This window comes from Eretmochelys imbricata, chromosome 1 (assembly GCF_965152235.1).
Source record: "Eretmochelys imbricata isolate rEreImb1 chromosome 1, rEreImb1.hap1, whole genome shotgun sequence".
NCBI lineage: Eukaryota > Metazoa > Chordata > Testudines > Cheloniidae > Eretmochelys > Eretmochelys imbricata.
The window spans coordinates 186,270,793-186,294,733 of NC_135572.1; the positions used below are offsets into that span (position 1 = coordinate 186,270,793).

Here is a 23,941-nt window from a genome sequence, read left to right on the forward strand (position 1 = left end):
GGTGAAGTGGACAGTTACTTACTTCTACTATTGCTCTGTAAAAGCTTAAATGACTAATCAGGAACATCTGTCATCTTGCGGGGGAGGAAATGTGATTCACAAATCAATAAGTATTTTGGCCTTTTAAGCACAAAAAAGCTCCTTAACATAGAAATTGATCTCTCATGTCCTCCACAAGAGACCTCTTTCCTCCTAATCAAAGCCCATCTGCCAAATCACTGTGGCTATTACATGCTATATTTACTGTAACACAATCAGTTTAACCCAGTAGATGTAATATATCATGATAAGCTAATGTATTCTGTGAATAACTCTCCTTTCACTTGCTAACAAGCTGTAGATATCGTCCATTCAAAACAATAGGTTAACTTAATTGTTCACTGTTCAGAAGTTACAAGCACCATTCCCTCCACCCCACTCTCCTAGCTGAAGATCATGGCAGTTTGAACAGTGTCTGTAATTCAGTGTAAACAGCTTTGTTTGACTACATGCCAATACCTTGTCTCTAATGCAATATGAACCAGCTCTGTAGTACTCATAGTGGATGCTATACCTCCTTGCTGTAAGCTTGAGACAAAGCATAAATAAATCATTCAGAGTGGCTATTTCTCTTTCCCAGGTCTTACTCCTGCCATCTATGATGTATGTTCCACAACAGCTTTAAACTGAGCAAGGTCTGGGAGAATGGTTTTCAGGAAGCTATACGTTTAAGTTGCATGGGTGAAATTTATCTTAGTGACTTGCATTAAGCCAACAAGGGACATGAACTGATGTAGAATATATCGGTCAGTGGGGAGCACTGAATTTCTAATGTATAACGTAAACTAGTTGTAGCTACCATCTTTGACTTCACACTAAACTCCAGTGAACAGTAACCCAAGGCATGGATTCTGATTCATTAGGCCCTAAATGGTAACACAGGACAGAATTCCAGTTTCTAAGGAAGCTAGATACTAATCATACACATCTCCCTTGAATCTCAATCCACTTCCCCCTCTGCCAAACAGTGACACATTCACACACTTGCTCATCTCCATTAAAGTCCCTGGGACTGACACAAACAATTAAGATGCTAGTGGTGAGGTATTATGAAAGCTGATTTAATTTCACAGACTCAGACATTCAGATCCAGAATCAACACCCTCCAACTCTGGACTAAGACTGATTTGTTTTTAAACTGAAATTACGTTTCCTCGGTGCCCTCTATGCAGAATTCTTCTACCCGTGATTTTAAGAGATCTCTCCTCAGACCATCCCTGGCAGATTTTTCAATACCGTTAAGACACCTCTGTCCCATGGAGTTTCCTATTCCACGGCTCTCAGCTGTCCTCCACTTTTATCCTGCCTCTGCTGTTTGTTCAGCTCATGGTACCCTCTTCACAGGATGAACCATGTAGCTTCTAAGTGCTACTGTGGAAGTCAGAAGGGCCAGTTACATCATCAAAGCACAGAAAGAGCTGCCCTCCCTCTCTTCAAATCCTGTCACCCCTAAAGAGTTGCAGTAGTCCACCAGGAGGGATTACAGAACAGTGGGCAGAACTGGAATGGATTCAGAGCGCCATGTGCTTCTCTGGGGCCTGTTTATGTGCCAAGTAGAGGAAAAGGATGCTGGAGAGTGCGCTAACCAGGAATATCACATCGAACCAACGGTGATAGAAATTGAACTGCAGCTCCCCCAAGACTTCTGTAATAATAGTGCGATACTCTGGGGGCATACTCATCCGGATTAGGAGAACGGAAGAGACGAAGTACATCCCCTGGAGATAAGATACAAGAAGCACATCAGTTAACTGCTTCACAGGTGGCTACTTTGCTGAGATGTGACAATTTGATAAAAGCTCACTAGCTGGTCTGGATACTCACCATAATCTGTGCCAACAGCAGAACAATAACATTGGAGGACTTGCTGCTGGAGATGGCATAGAAGAACTGTAAAGAGGAAAAAAAAAGTACTGAAAATAGGACTCTCATCCTATTTTCACCCACAGGCAAGTTTGTGCTCCCTTCTACAGGAACATGGAAGGAATACATGCTCCAATCATTTCCCTTTAGTCCTAGAAACCAGCACTGAAAGAAAAAGACGTGCTTCCTAGATGTATATGTACACCCCACTTTTCAAAGGTACAGACCTGAGCCTTGTCCCCAGTAGAGCTACGAGTGTTTTAACGTGTGTCCCACTAAACCAGCTACTAACACTGCATGGCCCGCCTCTGTGGAGAATCCAGTTTTAAAAAACAAAACAAACAACAACCCAAAATACATTCTAGCCTAGGTACGACTAAGCCCAGTTTACAGGCCAGCATCAATGGGTCACCCTGTTGTGTGTTGCCACAGTTTTCCCTCGTGGTTGTACTAAAGCATTAATCCCCTACCTGCTCCCCAGAAATAGCCAGCAGTTTAAATGAAGTAACCCAAGTCCTCTTAATCACCATTCAATACCAAATACTAACAAATCCAGGCTTCCACATCACTGTTAAGCTTTGTCTACACTACACTTCCTCTCTTAAAATTTCCCAATCTTACTACCACTGATCGTAAAAACAGTGGAAGGGCTAATATAAATCACCCACAGGCAGCAACCAGGGATTTAACCATTAGATCTGTTCTGAGCAGCTAGAAAGCCTGCTGATTAAATTGATGGCAGCCAATTTACACTAGCATGACTACTGTTGGTAGCAACAGGGAGATTCTGTTTTGAGAGAGGAAGTCTAGTGCAAGGACAGTCTCACAGATTATACTAAGAGTTTTAAAACATTTACACTATTTAGAGCCTTAACATTAACACCATTCCTCTGCTTGGACTGGAGGCACTTATAGATTGTGCATTACATTTAGTGACTGAAATTGCTGAAAGAATTCTTATTAGGACCATTCCCCAAATAAGACAGAAAAAGTTATCCTCCCCTTCTCTAATTCAGCATAAATTTTTCTCCATCCCATTCCCTGCAAGGACTTCTATCCCAGCCCTCCTCACCCCTATTTGTTCACTAACTGAATTGAGACCACAGGTCCTACATTTGTACTGAAGGTTTACACCAGAGGTTTTCAACCTGGGGTCCGCAGACTATGTCTAAGATTTCCAAAGGCGTCCGCACCACCATTCAAAAATTTGTAGGGGTCCACAAATGAAAAAAGGTTGAAAACCTCTTGTTTACACAGTGCTCTCTTGACTAATTTAGAAATACATGCAAGCTCTCCTGGACTGCTATCACATAAAAGGGCCCTGGCCAGGCATACCTTTGTGAGTGTGATCAATAAGCCTCTGATGGAGGTGACGATGATTATTCCAACGAGGATAAAGGAAATGTGCTGAGACCAGAATTTTACCTGCACCAACAAAAACAGGAAATTGTTAAATCCCTGGAGCCAGGCATATAAAAAATGTGTGTGGATGTGCACTTAACGGGATCACTGAATTCTCATACTGTGCAGATACTCACTACAGAGAAATTTACAAACAGGTATATATTCTCCTGCAAGGACACACAGATGGGTACTTTCATGTGCAAGTGCTTACTCTACACACATGGGAAATGCACAGATCTAGCCTATGTGGACTTCATGGAAGGAACTGGGGGTCCAGAAGTGAATATTTACAGAAGTAAATACAAAAGAACACACATCTATTTGGTATATAAAGGTAACTGCCTTGTAGATACATGTAATATACTAGGCAAGGTCCATCTGTGTTTCCATCTGTTCACAATAAACATGTGAACCACTGCCCTCTTCTGGATAGCTGGTATATGGCTACAACAAGCAGAGGAAATTATTATTATAGGAAGGGCTGGTAGCCCCATTTATTATTAAGGTTGCCCAACACATTTCTTATAAGACTCTCTTTTCAATTGGTTATAACGTGGTCACATTTTAATTATTTGGGCTGAAATTTTCCATGGAAGGTGTCTGCCTCAAAATTCCAAAAAGTTTCGGTCAAACAATTCAGCCATTTCCAAGCTATGAAAAAGTACATTGTTTTGACCATGTTAAAAAATAGTATGTGATCATTAGGGTCCTATCAAATTCATGGCCATGAAAAATGTGTCACGGACCATGAAATCTGGTCTTTTGTGTACTTTTGCGCTATACTATGCAGATTTCACCAGTGTTTCTCAAACTGGGGGTCCTGACCCAAACAGGAGTTAAAGAGGGGCGGAAGGTTATTGTAGGAGGATTGGGTATTGCCACCCTTGCTTCTGTGCTGCCTTCAGAGCTGGGTGGCTGGAGAGCAGCAGCTGCTAGCCAGGCACCTAGCTCTGAAGGCAGTGCCCAATCATGCCATCCCTACTTCTGTGCTGCTGCTGCTGGCAGTGGCTCTGCCTTCAGAGCTGGGCTCCTGGCCAGCAGCCACCACTCTCCAGCCAGCCAGCTCTGAAAGCAGGACTGCTGCCAGTAGCCGCACAGAAGTAAGGGTGGCAATACAGTGATTCCCCCACCACAATAACCTTGCAACTCACCCCCCACAACCCCTTTTTGGGTCAGGATCCCTACAGTTATAACACCATGAAATTTCAGATTTAAATATCTGAAATAATGAAATTTACCATATTTAAAATCCCATGACCGTGAAGTTGACAAAAATAGACCATGAATTTGGTAGGCCCCTAGTGATCGTGTAACTACAGACTGTACCAGAATGCATACACACAAGGAAGCTGAATTAAGGTTTCACTGGTAACCTTAATGCTGGCATTTCCTAACTTTTGAGTGCTTGACGTCACAACCTTAATCACGTCCTTTTAATGTACTTTTGCGTGTGTAATTATTTATATCGCATCAGAAAAGTGTAACACTTTACAAGAAAAAAGAGAAAGCTGAAATAAGCAGAAATAAAAACACAAGCCCTAATTCAAATGGAGCACACGGGAAGGTGGAGTCATTTCATGTGTTACATGTAATCATGTGCCACAAACCAACTAGTATACAAATTGTAAAAGCACACACTTATTACGATCCACATAGAATGCAATTGTAAATATTGTCTGTCCATGAATACACTAACACAGACTAAGTTCTGCAGGTCAGAGACTATTAATCTCTTATTCACAGCTGAGTATGTTGTCCATTCTTACTAACAAATACTAATTTAAGTCCTCAGAGATCTATTCACATGAACTGTAAATTCATGCAGTGTACGTGTACACACATTGTCCACTGCGCCCCTCCACATATTGACACGTCGGGGGACAGCCACTTCCATAGTGCCTTCCATTGAAGTGCTCAACATCCCCTAAGACAGGTATTGCTCTAATTTTACAGATGGGAAAACTGAGGCTCCTAATGGTTAAGTGACTTCTCCAAGGACACAAATCAATGGCAAAGCCACAAACAAAAATCCAGCTGAGAGTTCTCTGCTCTAACCATGAATCTCTGCCTGAGAGTTATAAACAACCACCTATGGAAATAACTCCATTAAGATGGGGGTGAATGGAATGCTTGCACGTCACGTGGCCAGGACATAAAAGCTCAAAGGACCCTTTCCTCCCTCCAGGTCAGGATGTGCAGCATGGTGAGCTACTAAAATGCAATAGGTCTGTTGTGTGGATAGTGGACATCCTCCAGCATTAACTTCACTAGAAAAATGGTTAAAATCATGTGCTCTCTAAAGGCGATACCTAGAGGCTAATGCTGCATTATATCCATCTCTAGCATGGGGATAGTTGTGGACTCGGTGTCATAAAAGATACTTGCACAGGCGAGTCATAACTTTATGATGAGAGGAGTGACCATTAAGTTTGGATACTAGTGTATTAAGAGCAATGTTCACACCATATTTCCCATCTTAGAGATTAGTGGAGAAATCTAAGCCCCTTCTTGGAGTCCTATTAATGCCCACCAGCTGCTCCCATGACACCAGTTCAGTTAGTAATAGATAAAACAGCAATTACTGATGTGAGTGGGGGTTTTAAATGGTACTCACATCAAACTGGATTCCCAGATAATTTACAGTGATCTCAATTCCTCTTGTGACTGGATCAGTCTTCCCAACTCGATCAAATACGATGTTGATGGTTGCCTGCAGGAGACACACAAGTGCATCAGTTCAAGGGAATGTGGTATACACAGCACAACTGTATCTGTGAGACTCATACATGTCCTTTGCTCTGTATTTCATTGCAGAACAATCCCATAGAGTTAACTGAGAGTATACAAAACGTATGAAAACACACAATGCAGTAAGGAACAGTTATCCTAAATGGATGCTAATTTCAATCAAAAAACTAAATTTCCAGGAGCAGGACATATGAAAGGAAACTGGAAGAATATTCTTAAGGTGCAGGCAAGAATGTGTGTGTAAAGTCTCATTACCCATATGTGTCAAACACAATCCAAGCAAGGTGTAACCCTCCATGCAAGATGTTTATGGACAACAATATACAACATTTACGTACCATGAAGATTTTCCAGACACAATAGATGGAGAAAAAGTAACCCAGGAAATTAAAATATTTCCCCTGGAAAGTTCTCGAGTATTCTATTCTCTCCTGAAAGGGAACAAAAACCACTCATACATTTAACATTTTCAGGTTCACATAAAATTCAAATTTATAAGTTTTAAACAATTACCAGGAAAAAAACAGCAATGACTACTTTGACCTTCTACAGCTCTCGCCATTCAAGTGTTTACAAACACTTACATTAATGAATGAACCTCAAATCCCATGTGAGATAGAGCTGTAACAGTAGCTCCTCTTATGAATGGGGAAACTGAGGCACTGACCAGTGACGTGCCAAGGTGTCACAGCTAATAAAGACCTGGAAGGAGAATCCAGATCTCCAAACTTCCAGTCCTGGCTTCCATTAAGCCATGCCACCTCTTGACATTTTAGCACTGGCGTGTATTAATTTTTATACAACGTAAGAACTCATCACTTCAGTACATTGTGAGGCCAATCTGCAGAAGAAAAGACTAGGTCAGGGCCTTATTAGCAGGGGAACTGAGCACAGGCCCCTTGGTTACTCTTTCTCCTATCCCAACACAGTATGGGATTGTTGGCCTTTTCTGAGACATAGTACATGTTCCATTGCATATTTGAACTGGGGAAAACGGCTTGCCATCTGACCCCCAGATTTGAGAAACAGACTCTTCCAATATTGTGCCAAAGCTGAGAAACCAGCTACTGTTTTTGTCGTTGTCAGCTGAATGACTTTAAAATTACTCTGCTTATTTTGCTCATCCTCTCCCAGACTATCAATCTAGCTCTTTGCTCTGTACCTTGGTTGCATGCAGGTCAGCAGTTTCTAGGAAAAGCTGCCGACTCAGCTCTTCCAACGCATCCACTTCCTGCTGGATAAGGGACAGATCTGGCAAACCAGAAGAATCAAGGGTAGAATTCTGCAGAAGTTGCTAACATCAGCTGGAAACAAACATACCCTGAGGTTCCTCCATTCCTGGACTCCCTGCACAGACACAATCTCAGTTTAAACTGCACCAAAAACCCTCATATGATAGATACATGATAGATACATCTTCAGAGCACTCCACTGTAACAATGCTGGGCAGCATAGTCCCTTCAACAGGGTCGCATAACTGATCTCTGTATCACAAGCAGAGGAATCCACACTACCAAATAGAACCAAGTCTCTCCCAAAAACTAGCTGCTTTGTTTTGATAACATCCGCATACCTTAATCTCCACTAGAACTTCCTTGTGTTACTTGCATTCCATCACCATCTACAGGACTTCTGCTGGGAGTTACAGACTGGTTATCAAAGCATGTGGAGAATTTTCCTCACCATGCATACCCTTCTGCTCCTTCCTGTTGGCCCAGAATCCTACCCAAATGGCTCTAAGTAAGGTTCCCTGCCCCTCCCCTGAAGCATTTTGGGGGATTTGAATCTGAATGCTTAGCAAAAGCTATTGTCTTTCTGTAACTCCCGCAGTTTCCTAAGCCTCACCGCACCCCTTCTCATGGGATTCCTTTCTATCTTGTTCTCATCAACACTCTCCCTACACCAACCCTTACCTGATCAGATGTCCAATATTTTGTTGTGCTATAGTGTAAGCTCTTTGAGGCATAAAGTGTTTCTGACTCTATGCTTTGGGAAGAGCTGTGTGATATATAAATGCTTAACAACACTGGCCTCCCTGTCCTTTTTCCTAATTAAATCCCATTTCTACTCAGCAGGGAGCTAGCCTGAAGCCCCACGGACAGGAGAGGAAGGATACTTTCACTGCCAGGGGCCGATGTGGTAACACTTTTTATCATTCCCCAGAAGCCAGTGGGTTTGTTGTGCACTTCCCCCCTTTGGAACATGGTCCTATGGGCCATTGCCATTCTGAAAAGAGAAAAGATTCAGTTGTCAGAAAACGATGCCTTGTGCAGCAGACATTGTGAAACTTATCCAGTGCAGAGACACACCCCTATCATTCACCCAATCACCAGTCCTGCTCCAGAACATCTCACTCAGCTCAGGAATGGAACCCAGTCCTAATCAAACAAGCTGCCATGCTGTTGAGGTTTCAGTAATACAGTAATTCACACCAATTAAAAATAAAGATTCAAATAGTGTCTCAGTCATGTGACTTGTCAGCCTCCTATGTCCTCTTCCAGATCATGTGACTCCACAGTCTTCAATGTCAGAGGGCCTTTCAGTGACCACACAACCCACCAAATGCCTCTCTCCTTTGGAGTACCTCTGTCATTGTACAACTGCCTTCTCCCCAGAGCTGTGAGGACTGGACTGAATCCAGCAAAACTCTATGGCAACGGTTCTCAAACTGTGGGTTTGTACCCCATCCAAACTGGGTCGGGACCCCATTGTAATGGGGTCACCAGGGCTGGCATTAGACTTGCTGGGACCCAGGGCAGAGGCCTGAACCCCACAACGGAGGGCCGAAGCCAAAGCTCAAGCTCCACTGCCTGGGGCAAAAACTCAAGGGCTTAAGCCCTGGGTGACAGGGTTTGGGTTTTGGCTTTGCCCCCCTTGCCTGGGGCGGTGGGGCTCGGGCAGGCTCAGGCTTCAGTCCCGGGGTCATGTAGTCATTTTTGTTGTCAGAAGGGGTTCGCAGTGCATTGAAGTTTGAGAACTGCTGCACTTTGGTAGTTATTAAGGGGCTGTGTGACAAGCTTTCATAAAACAGAATCATGTAAAGCCATTAAGGGTGGGACTGTTTGATGCTTTGGACCATCTGTACAAGACTTCAAGAACTGGTTCAAATACAAAAGCAGCTGCTGTATATTGTCCCTCATGCTCCCATTTACACTACAACTCAATCTCTATAATCACTGGCTCCCAGCCTCATTACTTCAACATTTCACTGCACTGAAACGTATGAGCCACTTATCCAACCCTAAGCTGAAACCTTTTCATAGCATTGTCAATGCAATCTATGATTCCACTCTGTTTACTTGTCCCCTTTTTTGTATCTGCAGCCAGTAGAGCCACATTTGGCATCAAGCCCTCTTCAAGGTCATTGATAATTATTTTAAACTAAAGCACCCCTCTCTCCCAACTCAAAATATTGACCCTTGTGACACCCAGCACAGAACAGAGGAAAACTTCTCCAATAACAAAGAATCTCTAACTATTTAATTCCTCCTTATCCTAAAAATGTGCAGCTGGAAGTGACCTCAAGAAGTTCAGGGTCTAGGCCTGTAATGGAACAGAACAGATTTTGTTTCAGGGCATGAAATGACTGCTACAATAACATACACCATTCTAACCCCTTCAGGCCACTTGTTTCACCAGAGCAAGGAATCTTATCTGATACAGTTATGCAACTACTTTCCACTCCTGACAGCCAAGATTTTGGCTATTCCAAAGACACCATATCCCTGCAATCTGCTAATCCCAACAGCATTGAAGTATCTTAATTCTGCTCTGTTCTCCTCACCTTTTCTTCTTGCTGATAATCATGTCTATGGTTTGGAGGAGACGGCGCTCCAGGGCTAGAATATCTGCATCTGTCACATTCCTGAAACATACACACAATAGCCTATTAGCCTTGGTACTCCACTCCAAGGAGAATGTGAACAAGGACAAGCATGTGGGACAAACAAATTGAAATTGAAGAGCTTTGTGAGGACAGCACACATCAGTGATGGAAGGGGTCTTGCAGTATAGACGGGACAGCTAGAATCAGCAGGCTTGGGAGGATGGGAAAGGAAAGGCCAGGACCAAACCTGGGCAGTGTCCTAGGGGAATCCGAGAGAGTGCACACACAGGAAGAAGGCAAAATCTCAAGGAGTGTACAGAATAAAATTCCAAGAGGCTGTGGTTACCTGAGAAAGTAGGACATGTATGTGTACGGACAGTTGACAGCACCAAATCCAGAAAGCAGAGCCATGAGTGTCACCCCAATCACACCTACTCGGCTGATGAGCTGCTCTATGGACAGGATTCCTGAAAAAGAGAAGACAATGTAAGTAAGGGGTTGTTTTTAACCGTATTACTTTACACTTTGGTGTCCTCCTAAAAGAATATAGTACTCATTCAATTACTTAGCCAAACTAATTGCCTTCAGAGTCCAGGTGCCAGAGGTAATTCAAAGTGTATGCAGGCAAGGGGTGGAGAGAGGAGGAAGAGAATGCTCTCCTAGGGAAGCATGTGAAACTCTCAGGTTTAAAAACGGGACAGGAAACCAAGGCTAAACAGAGTCTGTAGGAGACTGGGAATGGGCTGCACATTACCCTTCCGCTCTAAATCACTAGCCTAGAAGTGACCAATTTTTGTCATATGATGGCTGCTTGGTGGTCTTAATTCACTTTCTGGCAGACATCTTAGAATCATAGAATATCAGGGTTGGAAGGGACCCCTGAAGGTCATCTAGTCCAACCCCCTGCTCGAAGCAGGACCAATTCCCAGTTAAATCATCCCAGCCAGGGCTTTGTCAAGCCTGACCTTAAAAACCTCTAAGGAAGGAGATTCTACCACCTCCCTAGGTAACGCATTCCAGTGTTTCACCACCCTCTTAGTGAAAAAGTTTTTCCTAATATCCAATCTAAACCTCCCCCACTGCAACTTGAGACCATTACTCCTCGTTCTGTCATCTGCTACCATTGAGAACAGTCTAGAGACATCCTCTTTGGAACCCCCTTTCAGGTAGTTGAAAGCAGCTATCAAATCCCCCCTCATTCTTCTCTTCTGCAGGCTAAAAATCCCAGCTCCCTCAGCCTCTCCTCATAAGTCATGTGTTCTAGACCCTTAATCATTTTTGTTGCCCTTCGCTGGACTCTCTCCAATTTATCCACATCCTTCTTGTAGTGTGGGGCCCAAAACTGGACACAGTACTCCAGATGAGGCCTCACCAATGTCAAATAGAGAGGAACGATCACGTCCCTCGATCTGCTCGCTATGCCCCTACTTATACATCCCAAAACGCCATTGGCCTTCTTGGCAACAAGGGCACACTGCTGACTCATATCCAGCTTCTCGTCCACTGTCACCCCTAGGTCCTTTTCCGCAGAACTGCTGCCTAGCCATTCGGTCCCTAGTCTGTAGCAGTGCATTGGATTCTTCCATCCTAAGTGCAGGACCCTGCACTTATCTGTCCATGTCACAAAGCCCACTCCTACAACTAGCACTGTATGGTACCAAGGGGAGGGATAGCTCAGTGGTTTGAGCATTGGCCTGCTAAACCCAGGGTTGTGAGTTCAATCCTTGAGGGGGCCATTTAGGGATCTGGGGCAAAAGTTGGGGATTGGTCCTGCTTTGAGCAGGGGGTTGGACTAGATGACCTCCTGAGGTCCCTTCCAACCCTGAGATTCTATGATAAAGGACAAGTATCATTTTCAGCCAAGAGACCAAGAACTGACGAGACTACAGAGATCAAAACTGGCCCCTCACTTGTAGAAGTGATCCCTCCACATCAGATCTGACACATGCTTGCAGGGCATGGCATTAGAGTAGAGAAGCTTATGCTGCTTCTGGCTGCGCTATATCCATCTTGTGGATACAGAGACTATCAGAGGTGCTATCTGTAACAGACATAGCAATTTCCTGCAATATCCCTGAAAGACTTATGGCATTACATTTATGTATTATTGTGAATCAGACTGTATGTAACATCTTCATGGGGGAGATATTACAACCCCAAGAAGTACCTTTTGGGTCCACTGGTTTACATGAATGGTTTAAGTATGATTGTGTTCTACTCCATGAGGCAGGGCTACCTGTTTCAGACTGGATTCTCCAGAGACCAACAGATAAAAAAAGGACATTTGGATAAATAGCCTGAATTTAAACTGACTCAGGGCCTTCCTTCTGACCCAGCAAATGGACAGGACCTGCTGTCTAAGGGGGACACCAATCTTCTTGGCAGGGGTAGGAAGGTCTTTGGCCTACTGAGGCCCCATAAGACTCATGGGTGAGCGCTGGTAAGTTTTTAACATGTACAGGAGCTTTTATTGTTTTTATATATTTTCTCTGTTATGTGTTTACCTTAAAAATACACATGAGTGCTTAGAAAGTGCTGCGTGGTAACTTACAACTGCTGGCAATTACATTTTTCATAGCATTTGAAGAGAGAGCAAAGAGCAGACTCTGGCCTGGTTAGGCAGTCTGACTTGCAGGGGAACTCAGTGTAGGCAAGGAACAGTGCAGCCTGGAAAACCCTGGTCAGGAGAGAGACATGGGTCACCAAGAGAGGTGACTGTTGAGGCGCCTGTAGCCGGTGCCCTCAAGGGACCATGGAGGGGGAATACAGGTGTAACTGCCATGAACTGTGACACTGTCACTCTGGCATTTTGAATTAGAGCTAAATTCACACTAAAAACATTGCAATAAAACACAGACTAAGGCACTGCATTGCAACCAAGGTGGTTAAAACGCTAAGTTCCAAAATTTGGACTGAGTTTCATTTGTCCTTCCCAACCTTTTATTACCAGCCACAACCACACACCAGGTTTTCATATAAATCTGGTACCATGGACTAGTAAACACCACTCACCTTTGGGGAATGAGATACAAAGCAGCAGCCACACACTGCACATTTGGAGCTTATATGATTGCAAAGCTGAAGTGGCTGAGAGCCAGGCCACATTTCATGCTTCAGGGAAGGGAAATAAATGATGAAAACAATAGCAAAGGGCATTAACAAAAGGGGATTGAGACCACAGAGTCATGTGCAGCCACATGCAGATTTACACCAGTTACAAAGCAACAATACATTGGCCTTTTGCCCCATGTGCTATTATATTGGAGCAGGTAAAATACAGATGCCTTTAAAAATGACATGTTCAAAACTTAAAGCAAGATATCCCAAGCTTTTCCCAGCATTCTTCCTCTTGTGATCAGAGAGGAGACATACCAAGTGTTCATTTTATAAAGTCAGAATGAGGGGCAACAAAAGTTTTAGTGGAAAACTAATTAAAGTATATACTAATCATGCTGGTGATGCAACAGAGGGCACTCTTCTCTTATAGTCTTTCTATGCCAATGCCTGCATATGGTGCTACGGGGCACCGTGTGACTGTAAGTGCTGTCTTTAAGAGTAGATGTAAAAAAAAAAAAAAAAAAAAAAAGAGAGATTCTTGAAATTTCCAGTGGTCAAAGATTCCATGGCACTTTCACACATAGATTAAGAGGGTTAGCTCCCATGCCCTGGCCAAATTCCAGTTGGGTGGTCACATTCTGCCAAACCAAGCTCCTCCTGCAGCTTTAAATGGATACACACTACTTTCCTCCAATTCCCTAAACTGCTGTGCAATGTTGCTCTACACTACTGAAGAGCTGCTGTATTCAATCCCAGAGGAGGGTGGATTTCAGTGGGATGTGAAGTAATCAGGCATTCTTTCTCCGAGAGAAAAAATGTTTTCGAATCACAGGTGAAATCTTTCAGCTATTATAGGGTCAGGCCAGCCTGTTAATTTCTCCTTTCTTCTTGGGTCCTTTCAATGCTGGGGATCAGCAAGTGAGGGAGAATTCATCCATTAAGCATTTAAGGCCTGATTCTGCCGCCACCTCTGTGCACAGAATTCTCATTCATTTCAACAGGAGCTGGAGAACAACATGGTAACAAAAATCCGGTCTCGAGAATTCAGTACTGACTATTCAATAATGGGTGCTGATTCTTCTAAGTTCTTTTCTTCCATGGACTTGCTTTAGCACCCGCAAGAAAAGGAAGAATGTTGGTGGTGAACATTTAGGTCTTACATTTTGGGGACTCTGCCCCCCAAAATGCAAGCAATGTTAAGTTCCTCTGGATTCCAGATTCACCCAGGACTTCCTGACCTGCTAGATTTCTGCTGTTTTCTGGAGGGAAAACAATACAAATGAATTAGGTAGTCCAGTTGTTTGGACCTGTGTTGTGGTGACATTAAAGGTTCATGGGGGTTTCCTGACTTTCAGAGCTTATTTTCAGGAGTAAGCAACCAGCTATGGAATGTACTTCAGTTCACAGAGTTGCCAAGAGCACACAGTGTAATGCTGAAGCACTGTCTCTGCAGAGGAGGAGAAAGAAACATACATATGAAAACTCACCATGTTTTGGGCTGAGGATAGGAAATGGGTCTCCCAGTTTCCAGAAGAAATACATGAACGTCAACCAAACAACACAGGCAAAGAGCAGCCTTTGTCTATGCACTGAGAAAAGGGGAGAGAAAACAGGCATTATTAGGAAGTTCCTGTGTCTAGGCTTCATGCAAGGCTGCAGCATCACTACAGTGGTCTCAAGATTGTGTTGCACAGAGATGATTAAAACAGGAGCAATCTGGCACTGCTACTGTGCTGACAGTATCTATTACCGTAACTCTTATGAAACTGGCCAACTCCAAACGGCTCAATCACCTGACAGGCACAGTCAAGAGCAAGGAGTAATGCAATGCTTCCTCTTTTTGGGAGCTCTGGGACAGCCTGCTCCTCAAGGAGGTATAAACAATCCTGGAGCTCGCACACACTGGGAGGACACATGCTGCCACATCTCTTAAGGAGATGCAATATGCATGATCAGCTGTTCTAGCTTGGGCAGGGATAGAGCAGAGCCCTGACCCCACTTTCTGTTAGTACTTCCTACCCCCATTAGCACTGTAAGGCAGTAGTTCTCAACCTATTTACCACTGTGGGCTACATATGCAGCTCTCTGTGTGTTATGTAGGCTACAGCCACACAATATATTAACTACCTGTATGGCCCTAAGGATGTCAAATAGGCTACAGCTGTGTGCTGATTGGACTGCAAGCAGCCATGGGCTGAGAACAACTGCTGTAAGGGAACAGTTCCTGCACTTGGAAGAGTCTGTGGACTGCATCTTGCCCTTCTTCTGTATAGGGGAGAGAGTGAGGGGAACCTAGCCCTACTTGTGAATGCACACAGAAGATTGGGCTAAAAAGTGTTATGGCTGACAGGGTCGGTATGTGCTCATATGTGACCCAGGCTTTATGATTTGTAACTATAAGCCTTTCCTGAGCTCTGACCAGCAGAAATTCTTGTTAATTAAAAATAATACTTTTAAACAAACAAATTTTCCAAAAGGAATTAAGTAATCTTGTGATTAAAGGCCAATGGGAGGGAATGTTTAAATCCATCAATGAAGAATGCAGCTGGGGAACCCAAAACATTGCCAGAACTAACAATGCTTCTGGAAGATATTACAAGGAATACAAGGATTAATGAGCAGATCAAAGTTCTGAGTTTTAAAATACCTGCAGAAGAAATGGAAGACACTGGAGGTTAAGTAGCAAGAACACATAGCAAGAAAGAGTTAATGGAAGCACTAAAGTCAACACCCATCCCATGTGTCCTCTGCCAGGAACCTCTTCTTCATCCCAGTCAGTGCACCCACCCTCCACTCTCAAGCTGTAACAACAGAAAGATGGAGAACATCAGCAGCTAAGGCTGGGGAAGGACTAGCACACAGGAGAGTAAGCAGCAGCAGCAGATAGGTATGTCAGCCAATGAGGAGCCTGATTCCTTATCTTAGGAAGGTTGGGGAGAAGAGCGAGGACTAATTTACTAGGCTTCTGTGTATCATTTGACTTCCCCCCAAAACAAGACAGTCAACACAAGGGCTCTAAGGACCAAATGACCTGCAAATGGTAAAGCAACAAATTCCAATAATGTTACCAACAGGCACCAATCACCTCCAAGAACCAGGAAAGGGAAGAAAACATGAAGAAAAACATCATCTGTAGGTATCATGCAGAATGTCTCCCAACCTGCTTAGTGAGGGCTCTGAGCCCAGAGAGGTATTGTGACTAGAATTTGGTGCTTTACATTTACCGATCAGCTTCAATATAAACAAAGACTGAAAATCAAACAAATGAAAGGGGAGTGGGGGAGGAAGGCGGGAGGGAAACAAAGCTAAAAGAAGTAAAGAAATAGAAAGAAAGGTGAAGAGGCAGAAACATGGCTGAAAGGAAGAACCGAAATAGCAGTTGCTGAATTTGGGCAAGAAGAAATAAATAATAATCAACTCTTATGTAGTGAGACAATTTACTGAATACCGGTATTTTTAATGAGCCCCCTTGTTTAGAGTATTAAGGGCCAAGGGTTGATTTAATTACTTCCAGAGTGAACAGTCTGTCACACTGGAAGCCCCGAAAACTTTCAGAGACAGGTAAAGAGGAGTTACCCAGTAAGAACTGCCAGAGTAGGGAGAAAAATGAGACATCTTTCAAAGAGAAAGAGGCCTGTCCCCCACTGTGAGGCATAATTCTCAAACCTAACAATCTCACTACTGTAAATCTGCATACTCACATAGTCGAATATTGCTCACAATGAAGTAGCCAATGTAAAAAGGCACCATGAAGACTAGGACGAGCAAAATCACACACAGGTTCAGTTTCCAATGAAAATACCGAGAGCTGAAAAGGAATCAGAAGATTGGTTAGGACCTGATCATAACGCAAAGGATTCCTCTTAAAGCTGAAAACATCTCACCACTTCGCTTCAGACTAAGTTGCACAGCTAGATAACACTGACCTAAAAGCACCACACTGGGACACCCCATACTGGATCTTACTCTAGAGCTCACAAGTGTGCATAAAAAAGCAATGAGCATACCAGAACAAAACAAAGGGCCATCTAATCAAGCATCCTGTGTCCACAGTGGCCAGTGCAACTCCATAATGCACCTAATTGAGCAATAAGGCAAAATTTCTTCCTAATTCCAGCTAAGGATCAATTTATGCCCCAATGCAGGAGAATGAGAGTCCCTGTCAATTTTTCCTAGCTAGTATAATTTAATATGTTCTTATTTATAGTGGTACTCATGCAAAGATATTTTCATCACTGACACTGCAATGGCAAATTCCACAGAAAAATAATACATTTCCTTTTATCTGTTTTAAATGTGTTGCCTTTTAATTTCCTTGAGTGCACTCTTATTCTTGTATCATGGGAAAAAGTAAGTCAGAACACCCAGCTGGCAGCCTCTATATCCCTCTGTTCAATATCCTCTTTTTCTATTCCTTTCTGAAGTAGGCCTAATACTTTGAACTCTCTTTTTATATGGAAGCCCTCACTCCATGTCTTCAGTCATTTTAGATTAGTCGAGCAATCCTGATTTCACGGTTCAAGATTTACAGTTACTGTTTTATCATTCTTACTGTTCAATTAACATAGTATCTTATTTGCTGTTTTCATCTCAATCAAGCACTGAGCAAATACTCTCTGTAGCTCTTTATAATTACAGAGCACTTCACACACATTATCTGAATTAATCCTCACAACAACCCTGAGGGAAATAGTGTAAACAGAATGCTCATTTTATAGATGGAGAAACTGAGGCAGGAAGATAAGTGACTTGCCCAAAGGACTCAGAGCAAGCTGGTAGCAGAGACTGGATGGGAACTCAGCAGCACCTGGCTTCCAGCCTCATGCTCAATCATATGAATGACCCTGTTGTTCAGATGACCTCATAGAGCTATTCATAATGTTGCCTTCAGCTTTTCCTTGATATGGGGACAATTAACTCAGAAATAGTACCAGAGCAGCTAGAGAATAAAACAAAGGCCAGGCCCTGATCTTGCAGCCCCCATACTTACCTGCTATTTAGCACCCCCAGGATCTCAAAGATGATGAGTTCAAACATGGTGCAGGAGAAGGCAAAGGTCACAGAGAAGACCACCTGCACCACATACTGTCGCACCTGTGATGGAGCAAACACAAGACAGGAGTCACTTCCATCCTCACTGGGTACTGGTCAAGTACATATCAGACAGGGGAAATAAACCATGAGGTGCCTCAGCACACAACAAGGTCGACACTTGAGGTGCCCGGACCTTGCCAAAACAGGGGGGATAAGCTAGCAGTTTGCAAGGAGACAGAGGACTACATCCAGTTTGTACAACATTGAGCTGATTGTAGCTGCCTTTGTACTTAAGACAGGTGCTGTACGTAGAAAGACTACATGCTCCAGCATACAATGCAGTCAGGCCACATGAATCAAGATGGTGGATCACTTGCTGGGTCCTGTAGTCTCAGCTGGCCCAAACTCTGAATGCTAGACATGAGTACCCATGGTTCGTATTGTAATACTCTATGGGACTACATTTGCCCTGCACTTTGGCCGTTCCTAACCTACACAATACTCTCTCTCATATCCCTCCTATTTTGCTACACTGTCACAATTTTATTCCCCATCAGCTTCTTCCTAACAATCCAATCACGCTGTCTTTTAACAGCTTTCCAAAATTTAAATTCAAGGGACACTATCAACTTAAAAATAATGTTTGTGTGAAAATTTTGTACCTACGACTGTTATGAGGAACACACACGGTGAGTATAACCAAAAGTGATGAGGAATATATCTAAATATATATTTTCTACATTTTCAATTTGTTTATATTTAACAGTACTGTGTATGATAACTTTCATGGTTTCCTCAGTATTGTCCATTTCCCCTGTTGTCTAGGTGGGTTTTTCAAATAGCAACAGGGGAGGAAAAACATTCTTTTTTAAAAACAGGAAAATGTAACTGTAAAACCACAAAAATACAGCTGAGAGGAGTAACTCAAAGGAAGGGGAAGTACCCCAAACTGTTTTTTACTGATTTTATTAAATGGACTAGATTCCAATGTTACAGCTTCACCGTAAGATGTAAAGAGTCACAGTTTGAATGAAATAGCCCTTCCTCACCTCATAGTCCTTGAATAGCTTGCGCATGAAAAACAGCCACCCAAATCCAAAGAAGAGCACCTGTAAAAGAGAGGCCAATCCAAAGGTATTGGTTAGGAAAAAACATGCAAAATGTGAAGTCCCAAGCTTCAGGACAACACCACATCAGGCAATGCAGAGAAAGGACTACAGCACCTGCTCTTCACACAGTTTCCAAATATCCAATAACCAGGGAGGTCCAAAATGGCTGTTAGCATGGGGAGAGGGAGACATTAAAGTGAGATGAAATGTAACAGAGACACAGAGTACCACTGCCTTACTGCAGACCCAGTAATGCACAACTTTACAATGAAAGCAGGCAGAGGAAGTGGGAAATAGAGGCAAAACAAGCATCTAGGCTTCTACAATGCATGCCTCTTCTAGGTATAAGCAGACATTACAGAAATCATCTCTTTCACTAGACTAATGAAGACCTAGAATGCATTCTATTTTTACATAGCAGCCTTAACACACTATCTCACAATGCTTTAGAAAGACTGGTTTAAGTGAAAGAAAAAAGTTTAAGATGAGAAGCAGTTTACAGGGAGAGGAAGGGAGTTACAAATAAGGCAGAATACATGAAAGCAAGAGCCTCCTCATCTGTAAAAAGTTACAGGGAGAAGACAGATCAAGCTCAATAATGCTTTTCCTTATATAGTGCTTGTCATCAGAGATTCTCAAAGCAAAACACTTTACTAACTTACGTTAGCTAAGCCTCACAACACCCTTTCGGGAGGTAGAATAAATACCATATCTATTTTCGGAATGGATAAACTGAGGCACACAGAGGTTAGATGACTTGGTCAAAAGTGAACAAGTCAGCTGCAGAACAAACAGAACAGAACTCTGGAGCCCTGACTGCCAATGCCCTGCTCTAGCCACACCTGTCTCCCAGATGGCACAAAGGCATTGGTCTAAAAAACAGGTGGATAAAAGTTAAGAGAAGATGAACAGAAGGAACATGGAGGATTCTTTTTTAAAATTTATTTTAAAGGGATATTTTTTATGTCAGAGATAGGATCAGAAAGGCAGAACACATGGCAGTGATACAGTGTCACTTCCTAGAGCGGGGGTAGTCTATTTTTTGTCAAGGTCCAAATTTCTGGGTCAAGGTATAGTCGAGGTCGGACAGACGCCAGAGAAGAAAATAAAAAAATAACAGCAATAATGATAATAAGTAAATAAAAAGATTTTGGGGTCCTTTCAAAAGTGTCTGGAAGTCCAGATTTGACCCACAGTCCACCTATTGAGTACCCCTATCCCAAGAGCACATTAAAAATTTGATAGCATTATGGACCCCTGACATGCAGAGACCTGGGATTAAGGAGGAACAAAGAAGTTAATAGTAACAAGCAGTAAATGAGCAACATGAGGACGAATTCTGGCTATGCTCCTGAAATAGAAGAAATAAATTTACAGACAAGGAAGATCTGGAAAGTATGAGTCAAGGAAGACCAAACATTTTTGCTTGAAACCAGAATTAAAGTATGAATTAAGGAGGGTGATTGAGAGCAGTCAGAGAAATTGGGACAAGAAGGACTTCAGTCTTTGAAGTGACTGATAGCAAAAGGGTAAGAAAAAGGTAAGACTTATTACCATCAAGCAGAAGGTTTAAGGAATGAGTTAAGGAAGTATTGTAGGTGTTACTTACATAAAGTGATTCCAAGGCTGACGCTGGCAAGGAGTGGCTACAAATGGAGCAGAGAAGACGGACAAGACGCTGATCAAGTACACAGATCAATTTTTACCTAATAATATCAAGATTAGGGCTTCTTTGTTCCTAGCACTGTACAAACACTCAGGAAGACACAATCTGAAGAGGTTAGTGTCTAACTGAGGACACCACAAGTGATTGTGCCAATAATAAAGGGGTCAGAAGAGAAGAATAGTAATAAATTGGCACAATTACATAGGCTAACTTAAGTACGCACCTTGATGTTTCTGAAGATGATGCAAAGCCTCCCCCAGAAATAAAAGAGAAGCAATTTAAGAAGGTAAGAAATCAAATCAGAAAATGACTAAAAAAGGAGACTTGCTTAAGGAGAACAAAGTGATCAACAGGTCCAAAAGACACACTGAAATCAAGCAGGATAAGAAGAAAAGGATGTGTCATTAGAGACAATGCACAAGTTATTACTAAGCAGAAGACAGCCTCAGCACTATGAAATGGTCAAAAACCAGACTGAAAGCAGTCAGAGAGGAAATGACACTATTTTTTAAGAACCTGGATGAGAGAGAAAAAAGAGAAAGGAGATAGGAAGAGTAACTAGCAAGTGAGGTAGGTTCAAGTAAGTGGGTTATGTCCCGTCCACCCCCGCATATAACACTGTTTTGGCTATAACAGGGCAATGATCCATTTGAACTGGAATAATAAGGACAGGATGGCACGAGACACCAGAGGTTAATAAGGCTCTAAGTGAGATAGCTATGTCTAAAATAGAGACTAAATGAAAGATGACTGATGGAAACTGGAGGAAATGAAAGAGTTGGAGATGGTCCTGAGTTGCAGGTGGATCTAGGGAGAACGATGTGTCTGAGCTCCAACAGCAGTTGAAAAATACTTTCTAGAAACAGACTAAAATCTTTCAAACTTGGAAAGGAAAACTGTAGCAAATTCCTCAGCTCTAAGCAGGAGGGAGAGGCCATGAGTAACTAGCACTCTGGACAATGATAGACCCAAGTAAGACAGTTCAAAGGACAGCAGGCTGAACTTTCGCCATGGGCTCCCACACTTGGCAAATTATGATTTGTGCAAATTATGTTGGGTTATAGGAATTCAATTTCTCACCCATGTTGCTTGGAAGCACAATCCTGAGATTTTACTTAGCTGAATACTGTTTCAGTAATTAAAAGATCCTGATTGATTTTGAGATTTGTATATAGTTTTATTCTGATGTGGACTTTACATCACAGAAGCAGGTTCTCAACAGGAGCCACCAATAGGTCCAGAGAGGGTTACAACCATCTTCTCTTGGTTACATGGGGAGGGGAGTCCTGATTGTTTTTTCCTGCTGAAGCAGAGAGAGTCATGACACTGAACAGGTTGAGAAGCACGAGCAAAAGAGGAGGGAGCCGTAGTCTAAGCTAGCAATGAAAGTGCACTCACACTGGGCCACTGGATTAATGGGGAGCCCCTTCACCCCATAATCCTGGGGACTGCAGTGAGGCAGGAAGAGTCAACTCGAGGCATCAGGGAAGATTCTGCAGGCTTCTGGGCCACAACGCAGCGAGTGCTCAATGACAGGGCAGGATCTGGGGAAGAAGGTGGGAAATCTGGGGGCCCCCCGCCCGTTTCACTTTCTTTACACAGATATTACAGACCTCTGGGGGGGCCCAGTTCAATGTCCCCGCCTTAGTCAGTGCTGAGGGGGCAGCGCTGGGGGCCCCGGGACCATCCCCCCTTGGGTGAGCGCTGGGAGGGGGGTACGAGGCGCGTCACACGAAGCTGGGGTGGGGGCTGCAGCGCCGCCCCTTTACCGCCAGGCTGGGGCGGGGCCCAGCGATGGGGGGGGGGGCTCGGCGTGCCAGTCAAACAGCCCTCGGGGCAGCCGGGGCCGGGTCTGGGCGGGGGTGGCGCCCGGCCCCGCCCCGCCCGCTGCTGCGGCCCCCGCCTGCCCCGCGGGGGGGTCCGTGCCCGGGCGGTACCTGGGAGGTGACCATGATGCCGGAGTCGACCAGGAAGCTCATGGCGATGGCGGCAGCGGGGGGAGGGGGCGCTACCCGGACCCGCCACAGGCCGCTCCGCCCCTCAGGCTGCGCGCGCGCCCCGCGCCGCGCTCCCGGCCTGGCTCCACCCCCCCCGACCTCGGCGCCTGCGCGAGGGCGCGGAGCGAGCTCCGCAGCGAACGGGGTGCGGGAGTTCGATTAGAGGGGCGGGGCCATGAGAAAAAGGGCGGTGCCTGGGAGGTCCGCTTGGGGGCGTGGCCAATGCACAGGGGGCGGGGCACGGGAGCTCTTAGTGTAGGGGCGTGGCGGGCTTGGAGAGGCAGGGCCTTGGAGCTGAGGCATCCTAGCAAATGTTTTATCTAGTGCGTGTTATTTGTCTCATTTTCACAAGCACCTACATTGCAAGCCAACCACCCCCTTAGTGGAAGAGTTTTACACTAGGACTTGTTGAGCAGTTTCTGAGGCAAACTATGCTCTTAAATCAAAAAGCCTTTCACAAAATCTTGCTAGATTTAAGAAACTATATAAACCTGGCAACTCACCTAAGTACCATTTATGCTGTGTTTGGTCATCGCATCACATAGATGTAAAGCAGGGATCCCAAACTGTGCTCTGGCGGGAGCTGGCTGGTCCATATGGCACAGTTTGTCTTTATTTGTAGCTGCTAAACTGCATTAAATAAACTGAAAATACATTAAACGGTTTCCTAATTTCACTTTCTCTGTGTGAGTAATTGCTGTAGTTACCACAGGGATGTTACTGTGATTGGGAATGGGAGGGGAAGGGGGCTAGTGCTATTATGAATAGAAAGGTTCATGATTCTCCATCAGCGGTGGTCCACACACAAAATAAAAGTTGTGCAACCGTTAGGGAAAGCAGTAAAATGTCCCATATTTACATGGCTTGTGCTTTGTCATTCCATTTTCTATACCCTCAGAGCTTTACATTTCACTATTTTTAAAGTAAACATTTTAGTGTTCAAAAGGTTAACCATCCAGAGCACTACTGGAAATATTTTGTTCCTAACATGTCTTTCCGTTTCAGAAGAATTAAGTTACTGACCATTAGAGTAGGACTGTTATTGCTGACAACTAGTTAAATGTTGAGGCCTGAATGCTAGGAATTTATAGTTGTAATTAGAGTGCTAATTAGGAACAGAGAGGAAACCTGATTCACTTTCCTGGCTAATGCCAAGCAATGAGATAAGCGACTGACAGGGAACGTGACCACAGAATGC

General features: G+C 43.7%; 1 protein-coding gene across 4 annotated transcripts; it reads right to left on the reverse strand.

Moving 5' to 3' along the window:
- Window positions 1-1,079: 1,079 nt before the first annotated feature.
- Window positions 1,080-22,819, reverse strand: LOC144266598 (Golgi pH regulator). 4 transcript variants are annotated; one of them, XM_077820041.1, is made up of 15 exons: window positions 22,684-22,807; window positions 22,145-22,311; window positions 19,021-19,080; window positions 17,928-18,031; window positions 16,639-16,745; window positions 14,425-14,526; window positions 10,227-10,347; window positions 9,839-9,919; window positions 8,171-8,280; window positions 7,217-7,305; window positions 6,393-6,485; window positions 5,921-6,016; window positions 3,238-3,327; window positions 1,864-1,929; window positions 1,080-1,757 (listed from the first exon to the last, which is right to left on the reverse strand). In XM_077820041.1, exons 3-15 carry the CDS (start codon window positions 19,045-19,047, stop codon window positions 1,551-1,553), a joined length of 1,293 nt encoding a protein of 430 aa, XP_077676167.1. In that variant the 5' UTR covers window positions 19,048-19,080; window positions 22,145-22,311; window positions 22,684-22,807; the 3' UTR covers window positions 1,080-1,550. The 4 variants fall into 4 exon arrangements, with proteins under 4 accessions (XP_077676167.1, XP_077676182.1, XP_077676159.1 ...); XM_077820056.1 differs by having other exon boundaries at window positions 22,145-22,290; window positions 22,684-22,784; XM_077820033.1 differs by lacking the exon at window positions 22,145-22,311 and having other exon boundaries at window positions 22,684-22,819.
- Between the last annotated feature and the right edge of the window lie 1,122 nt (window positions 22,820-23,941).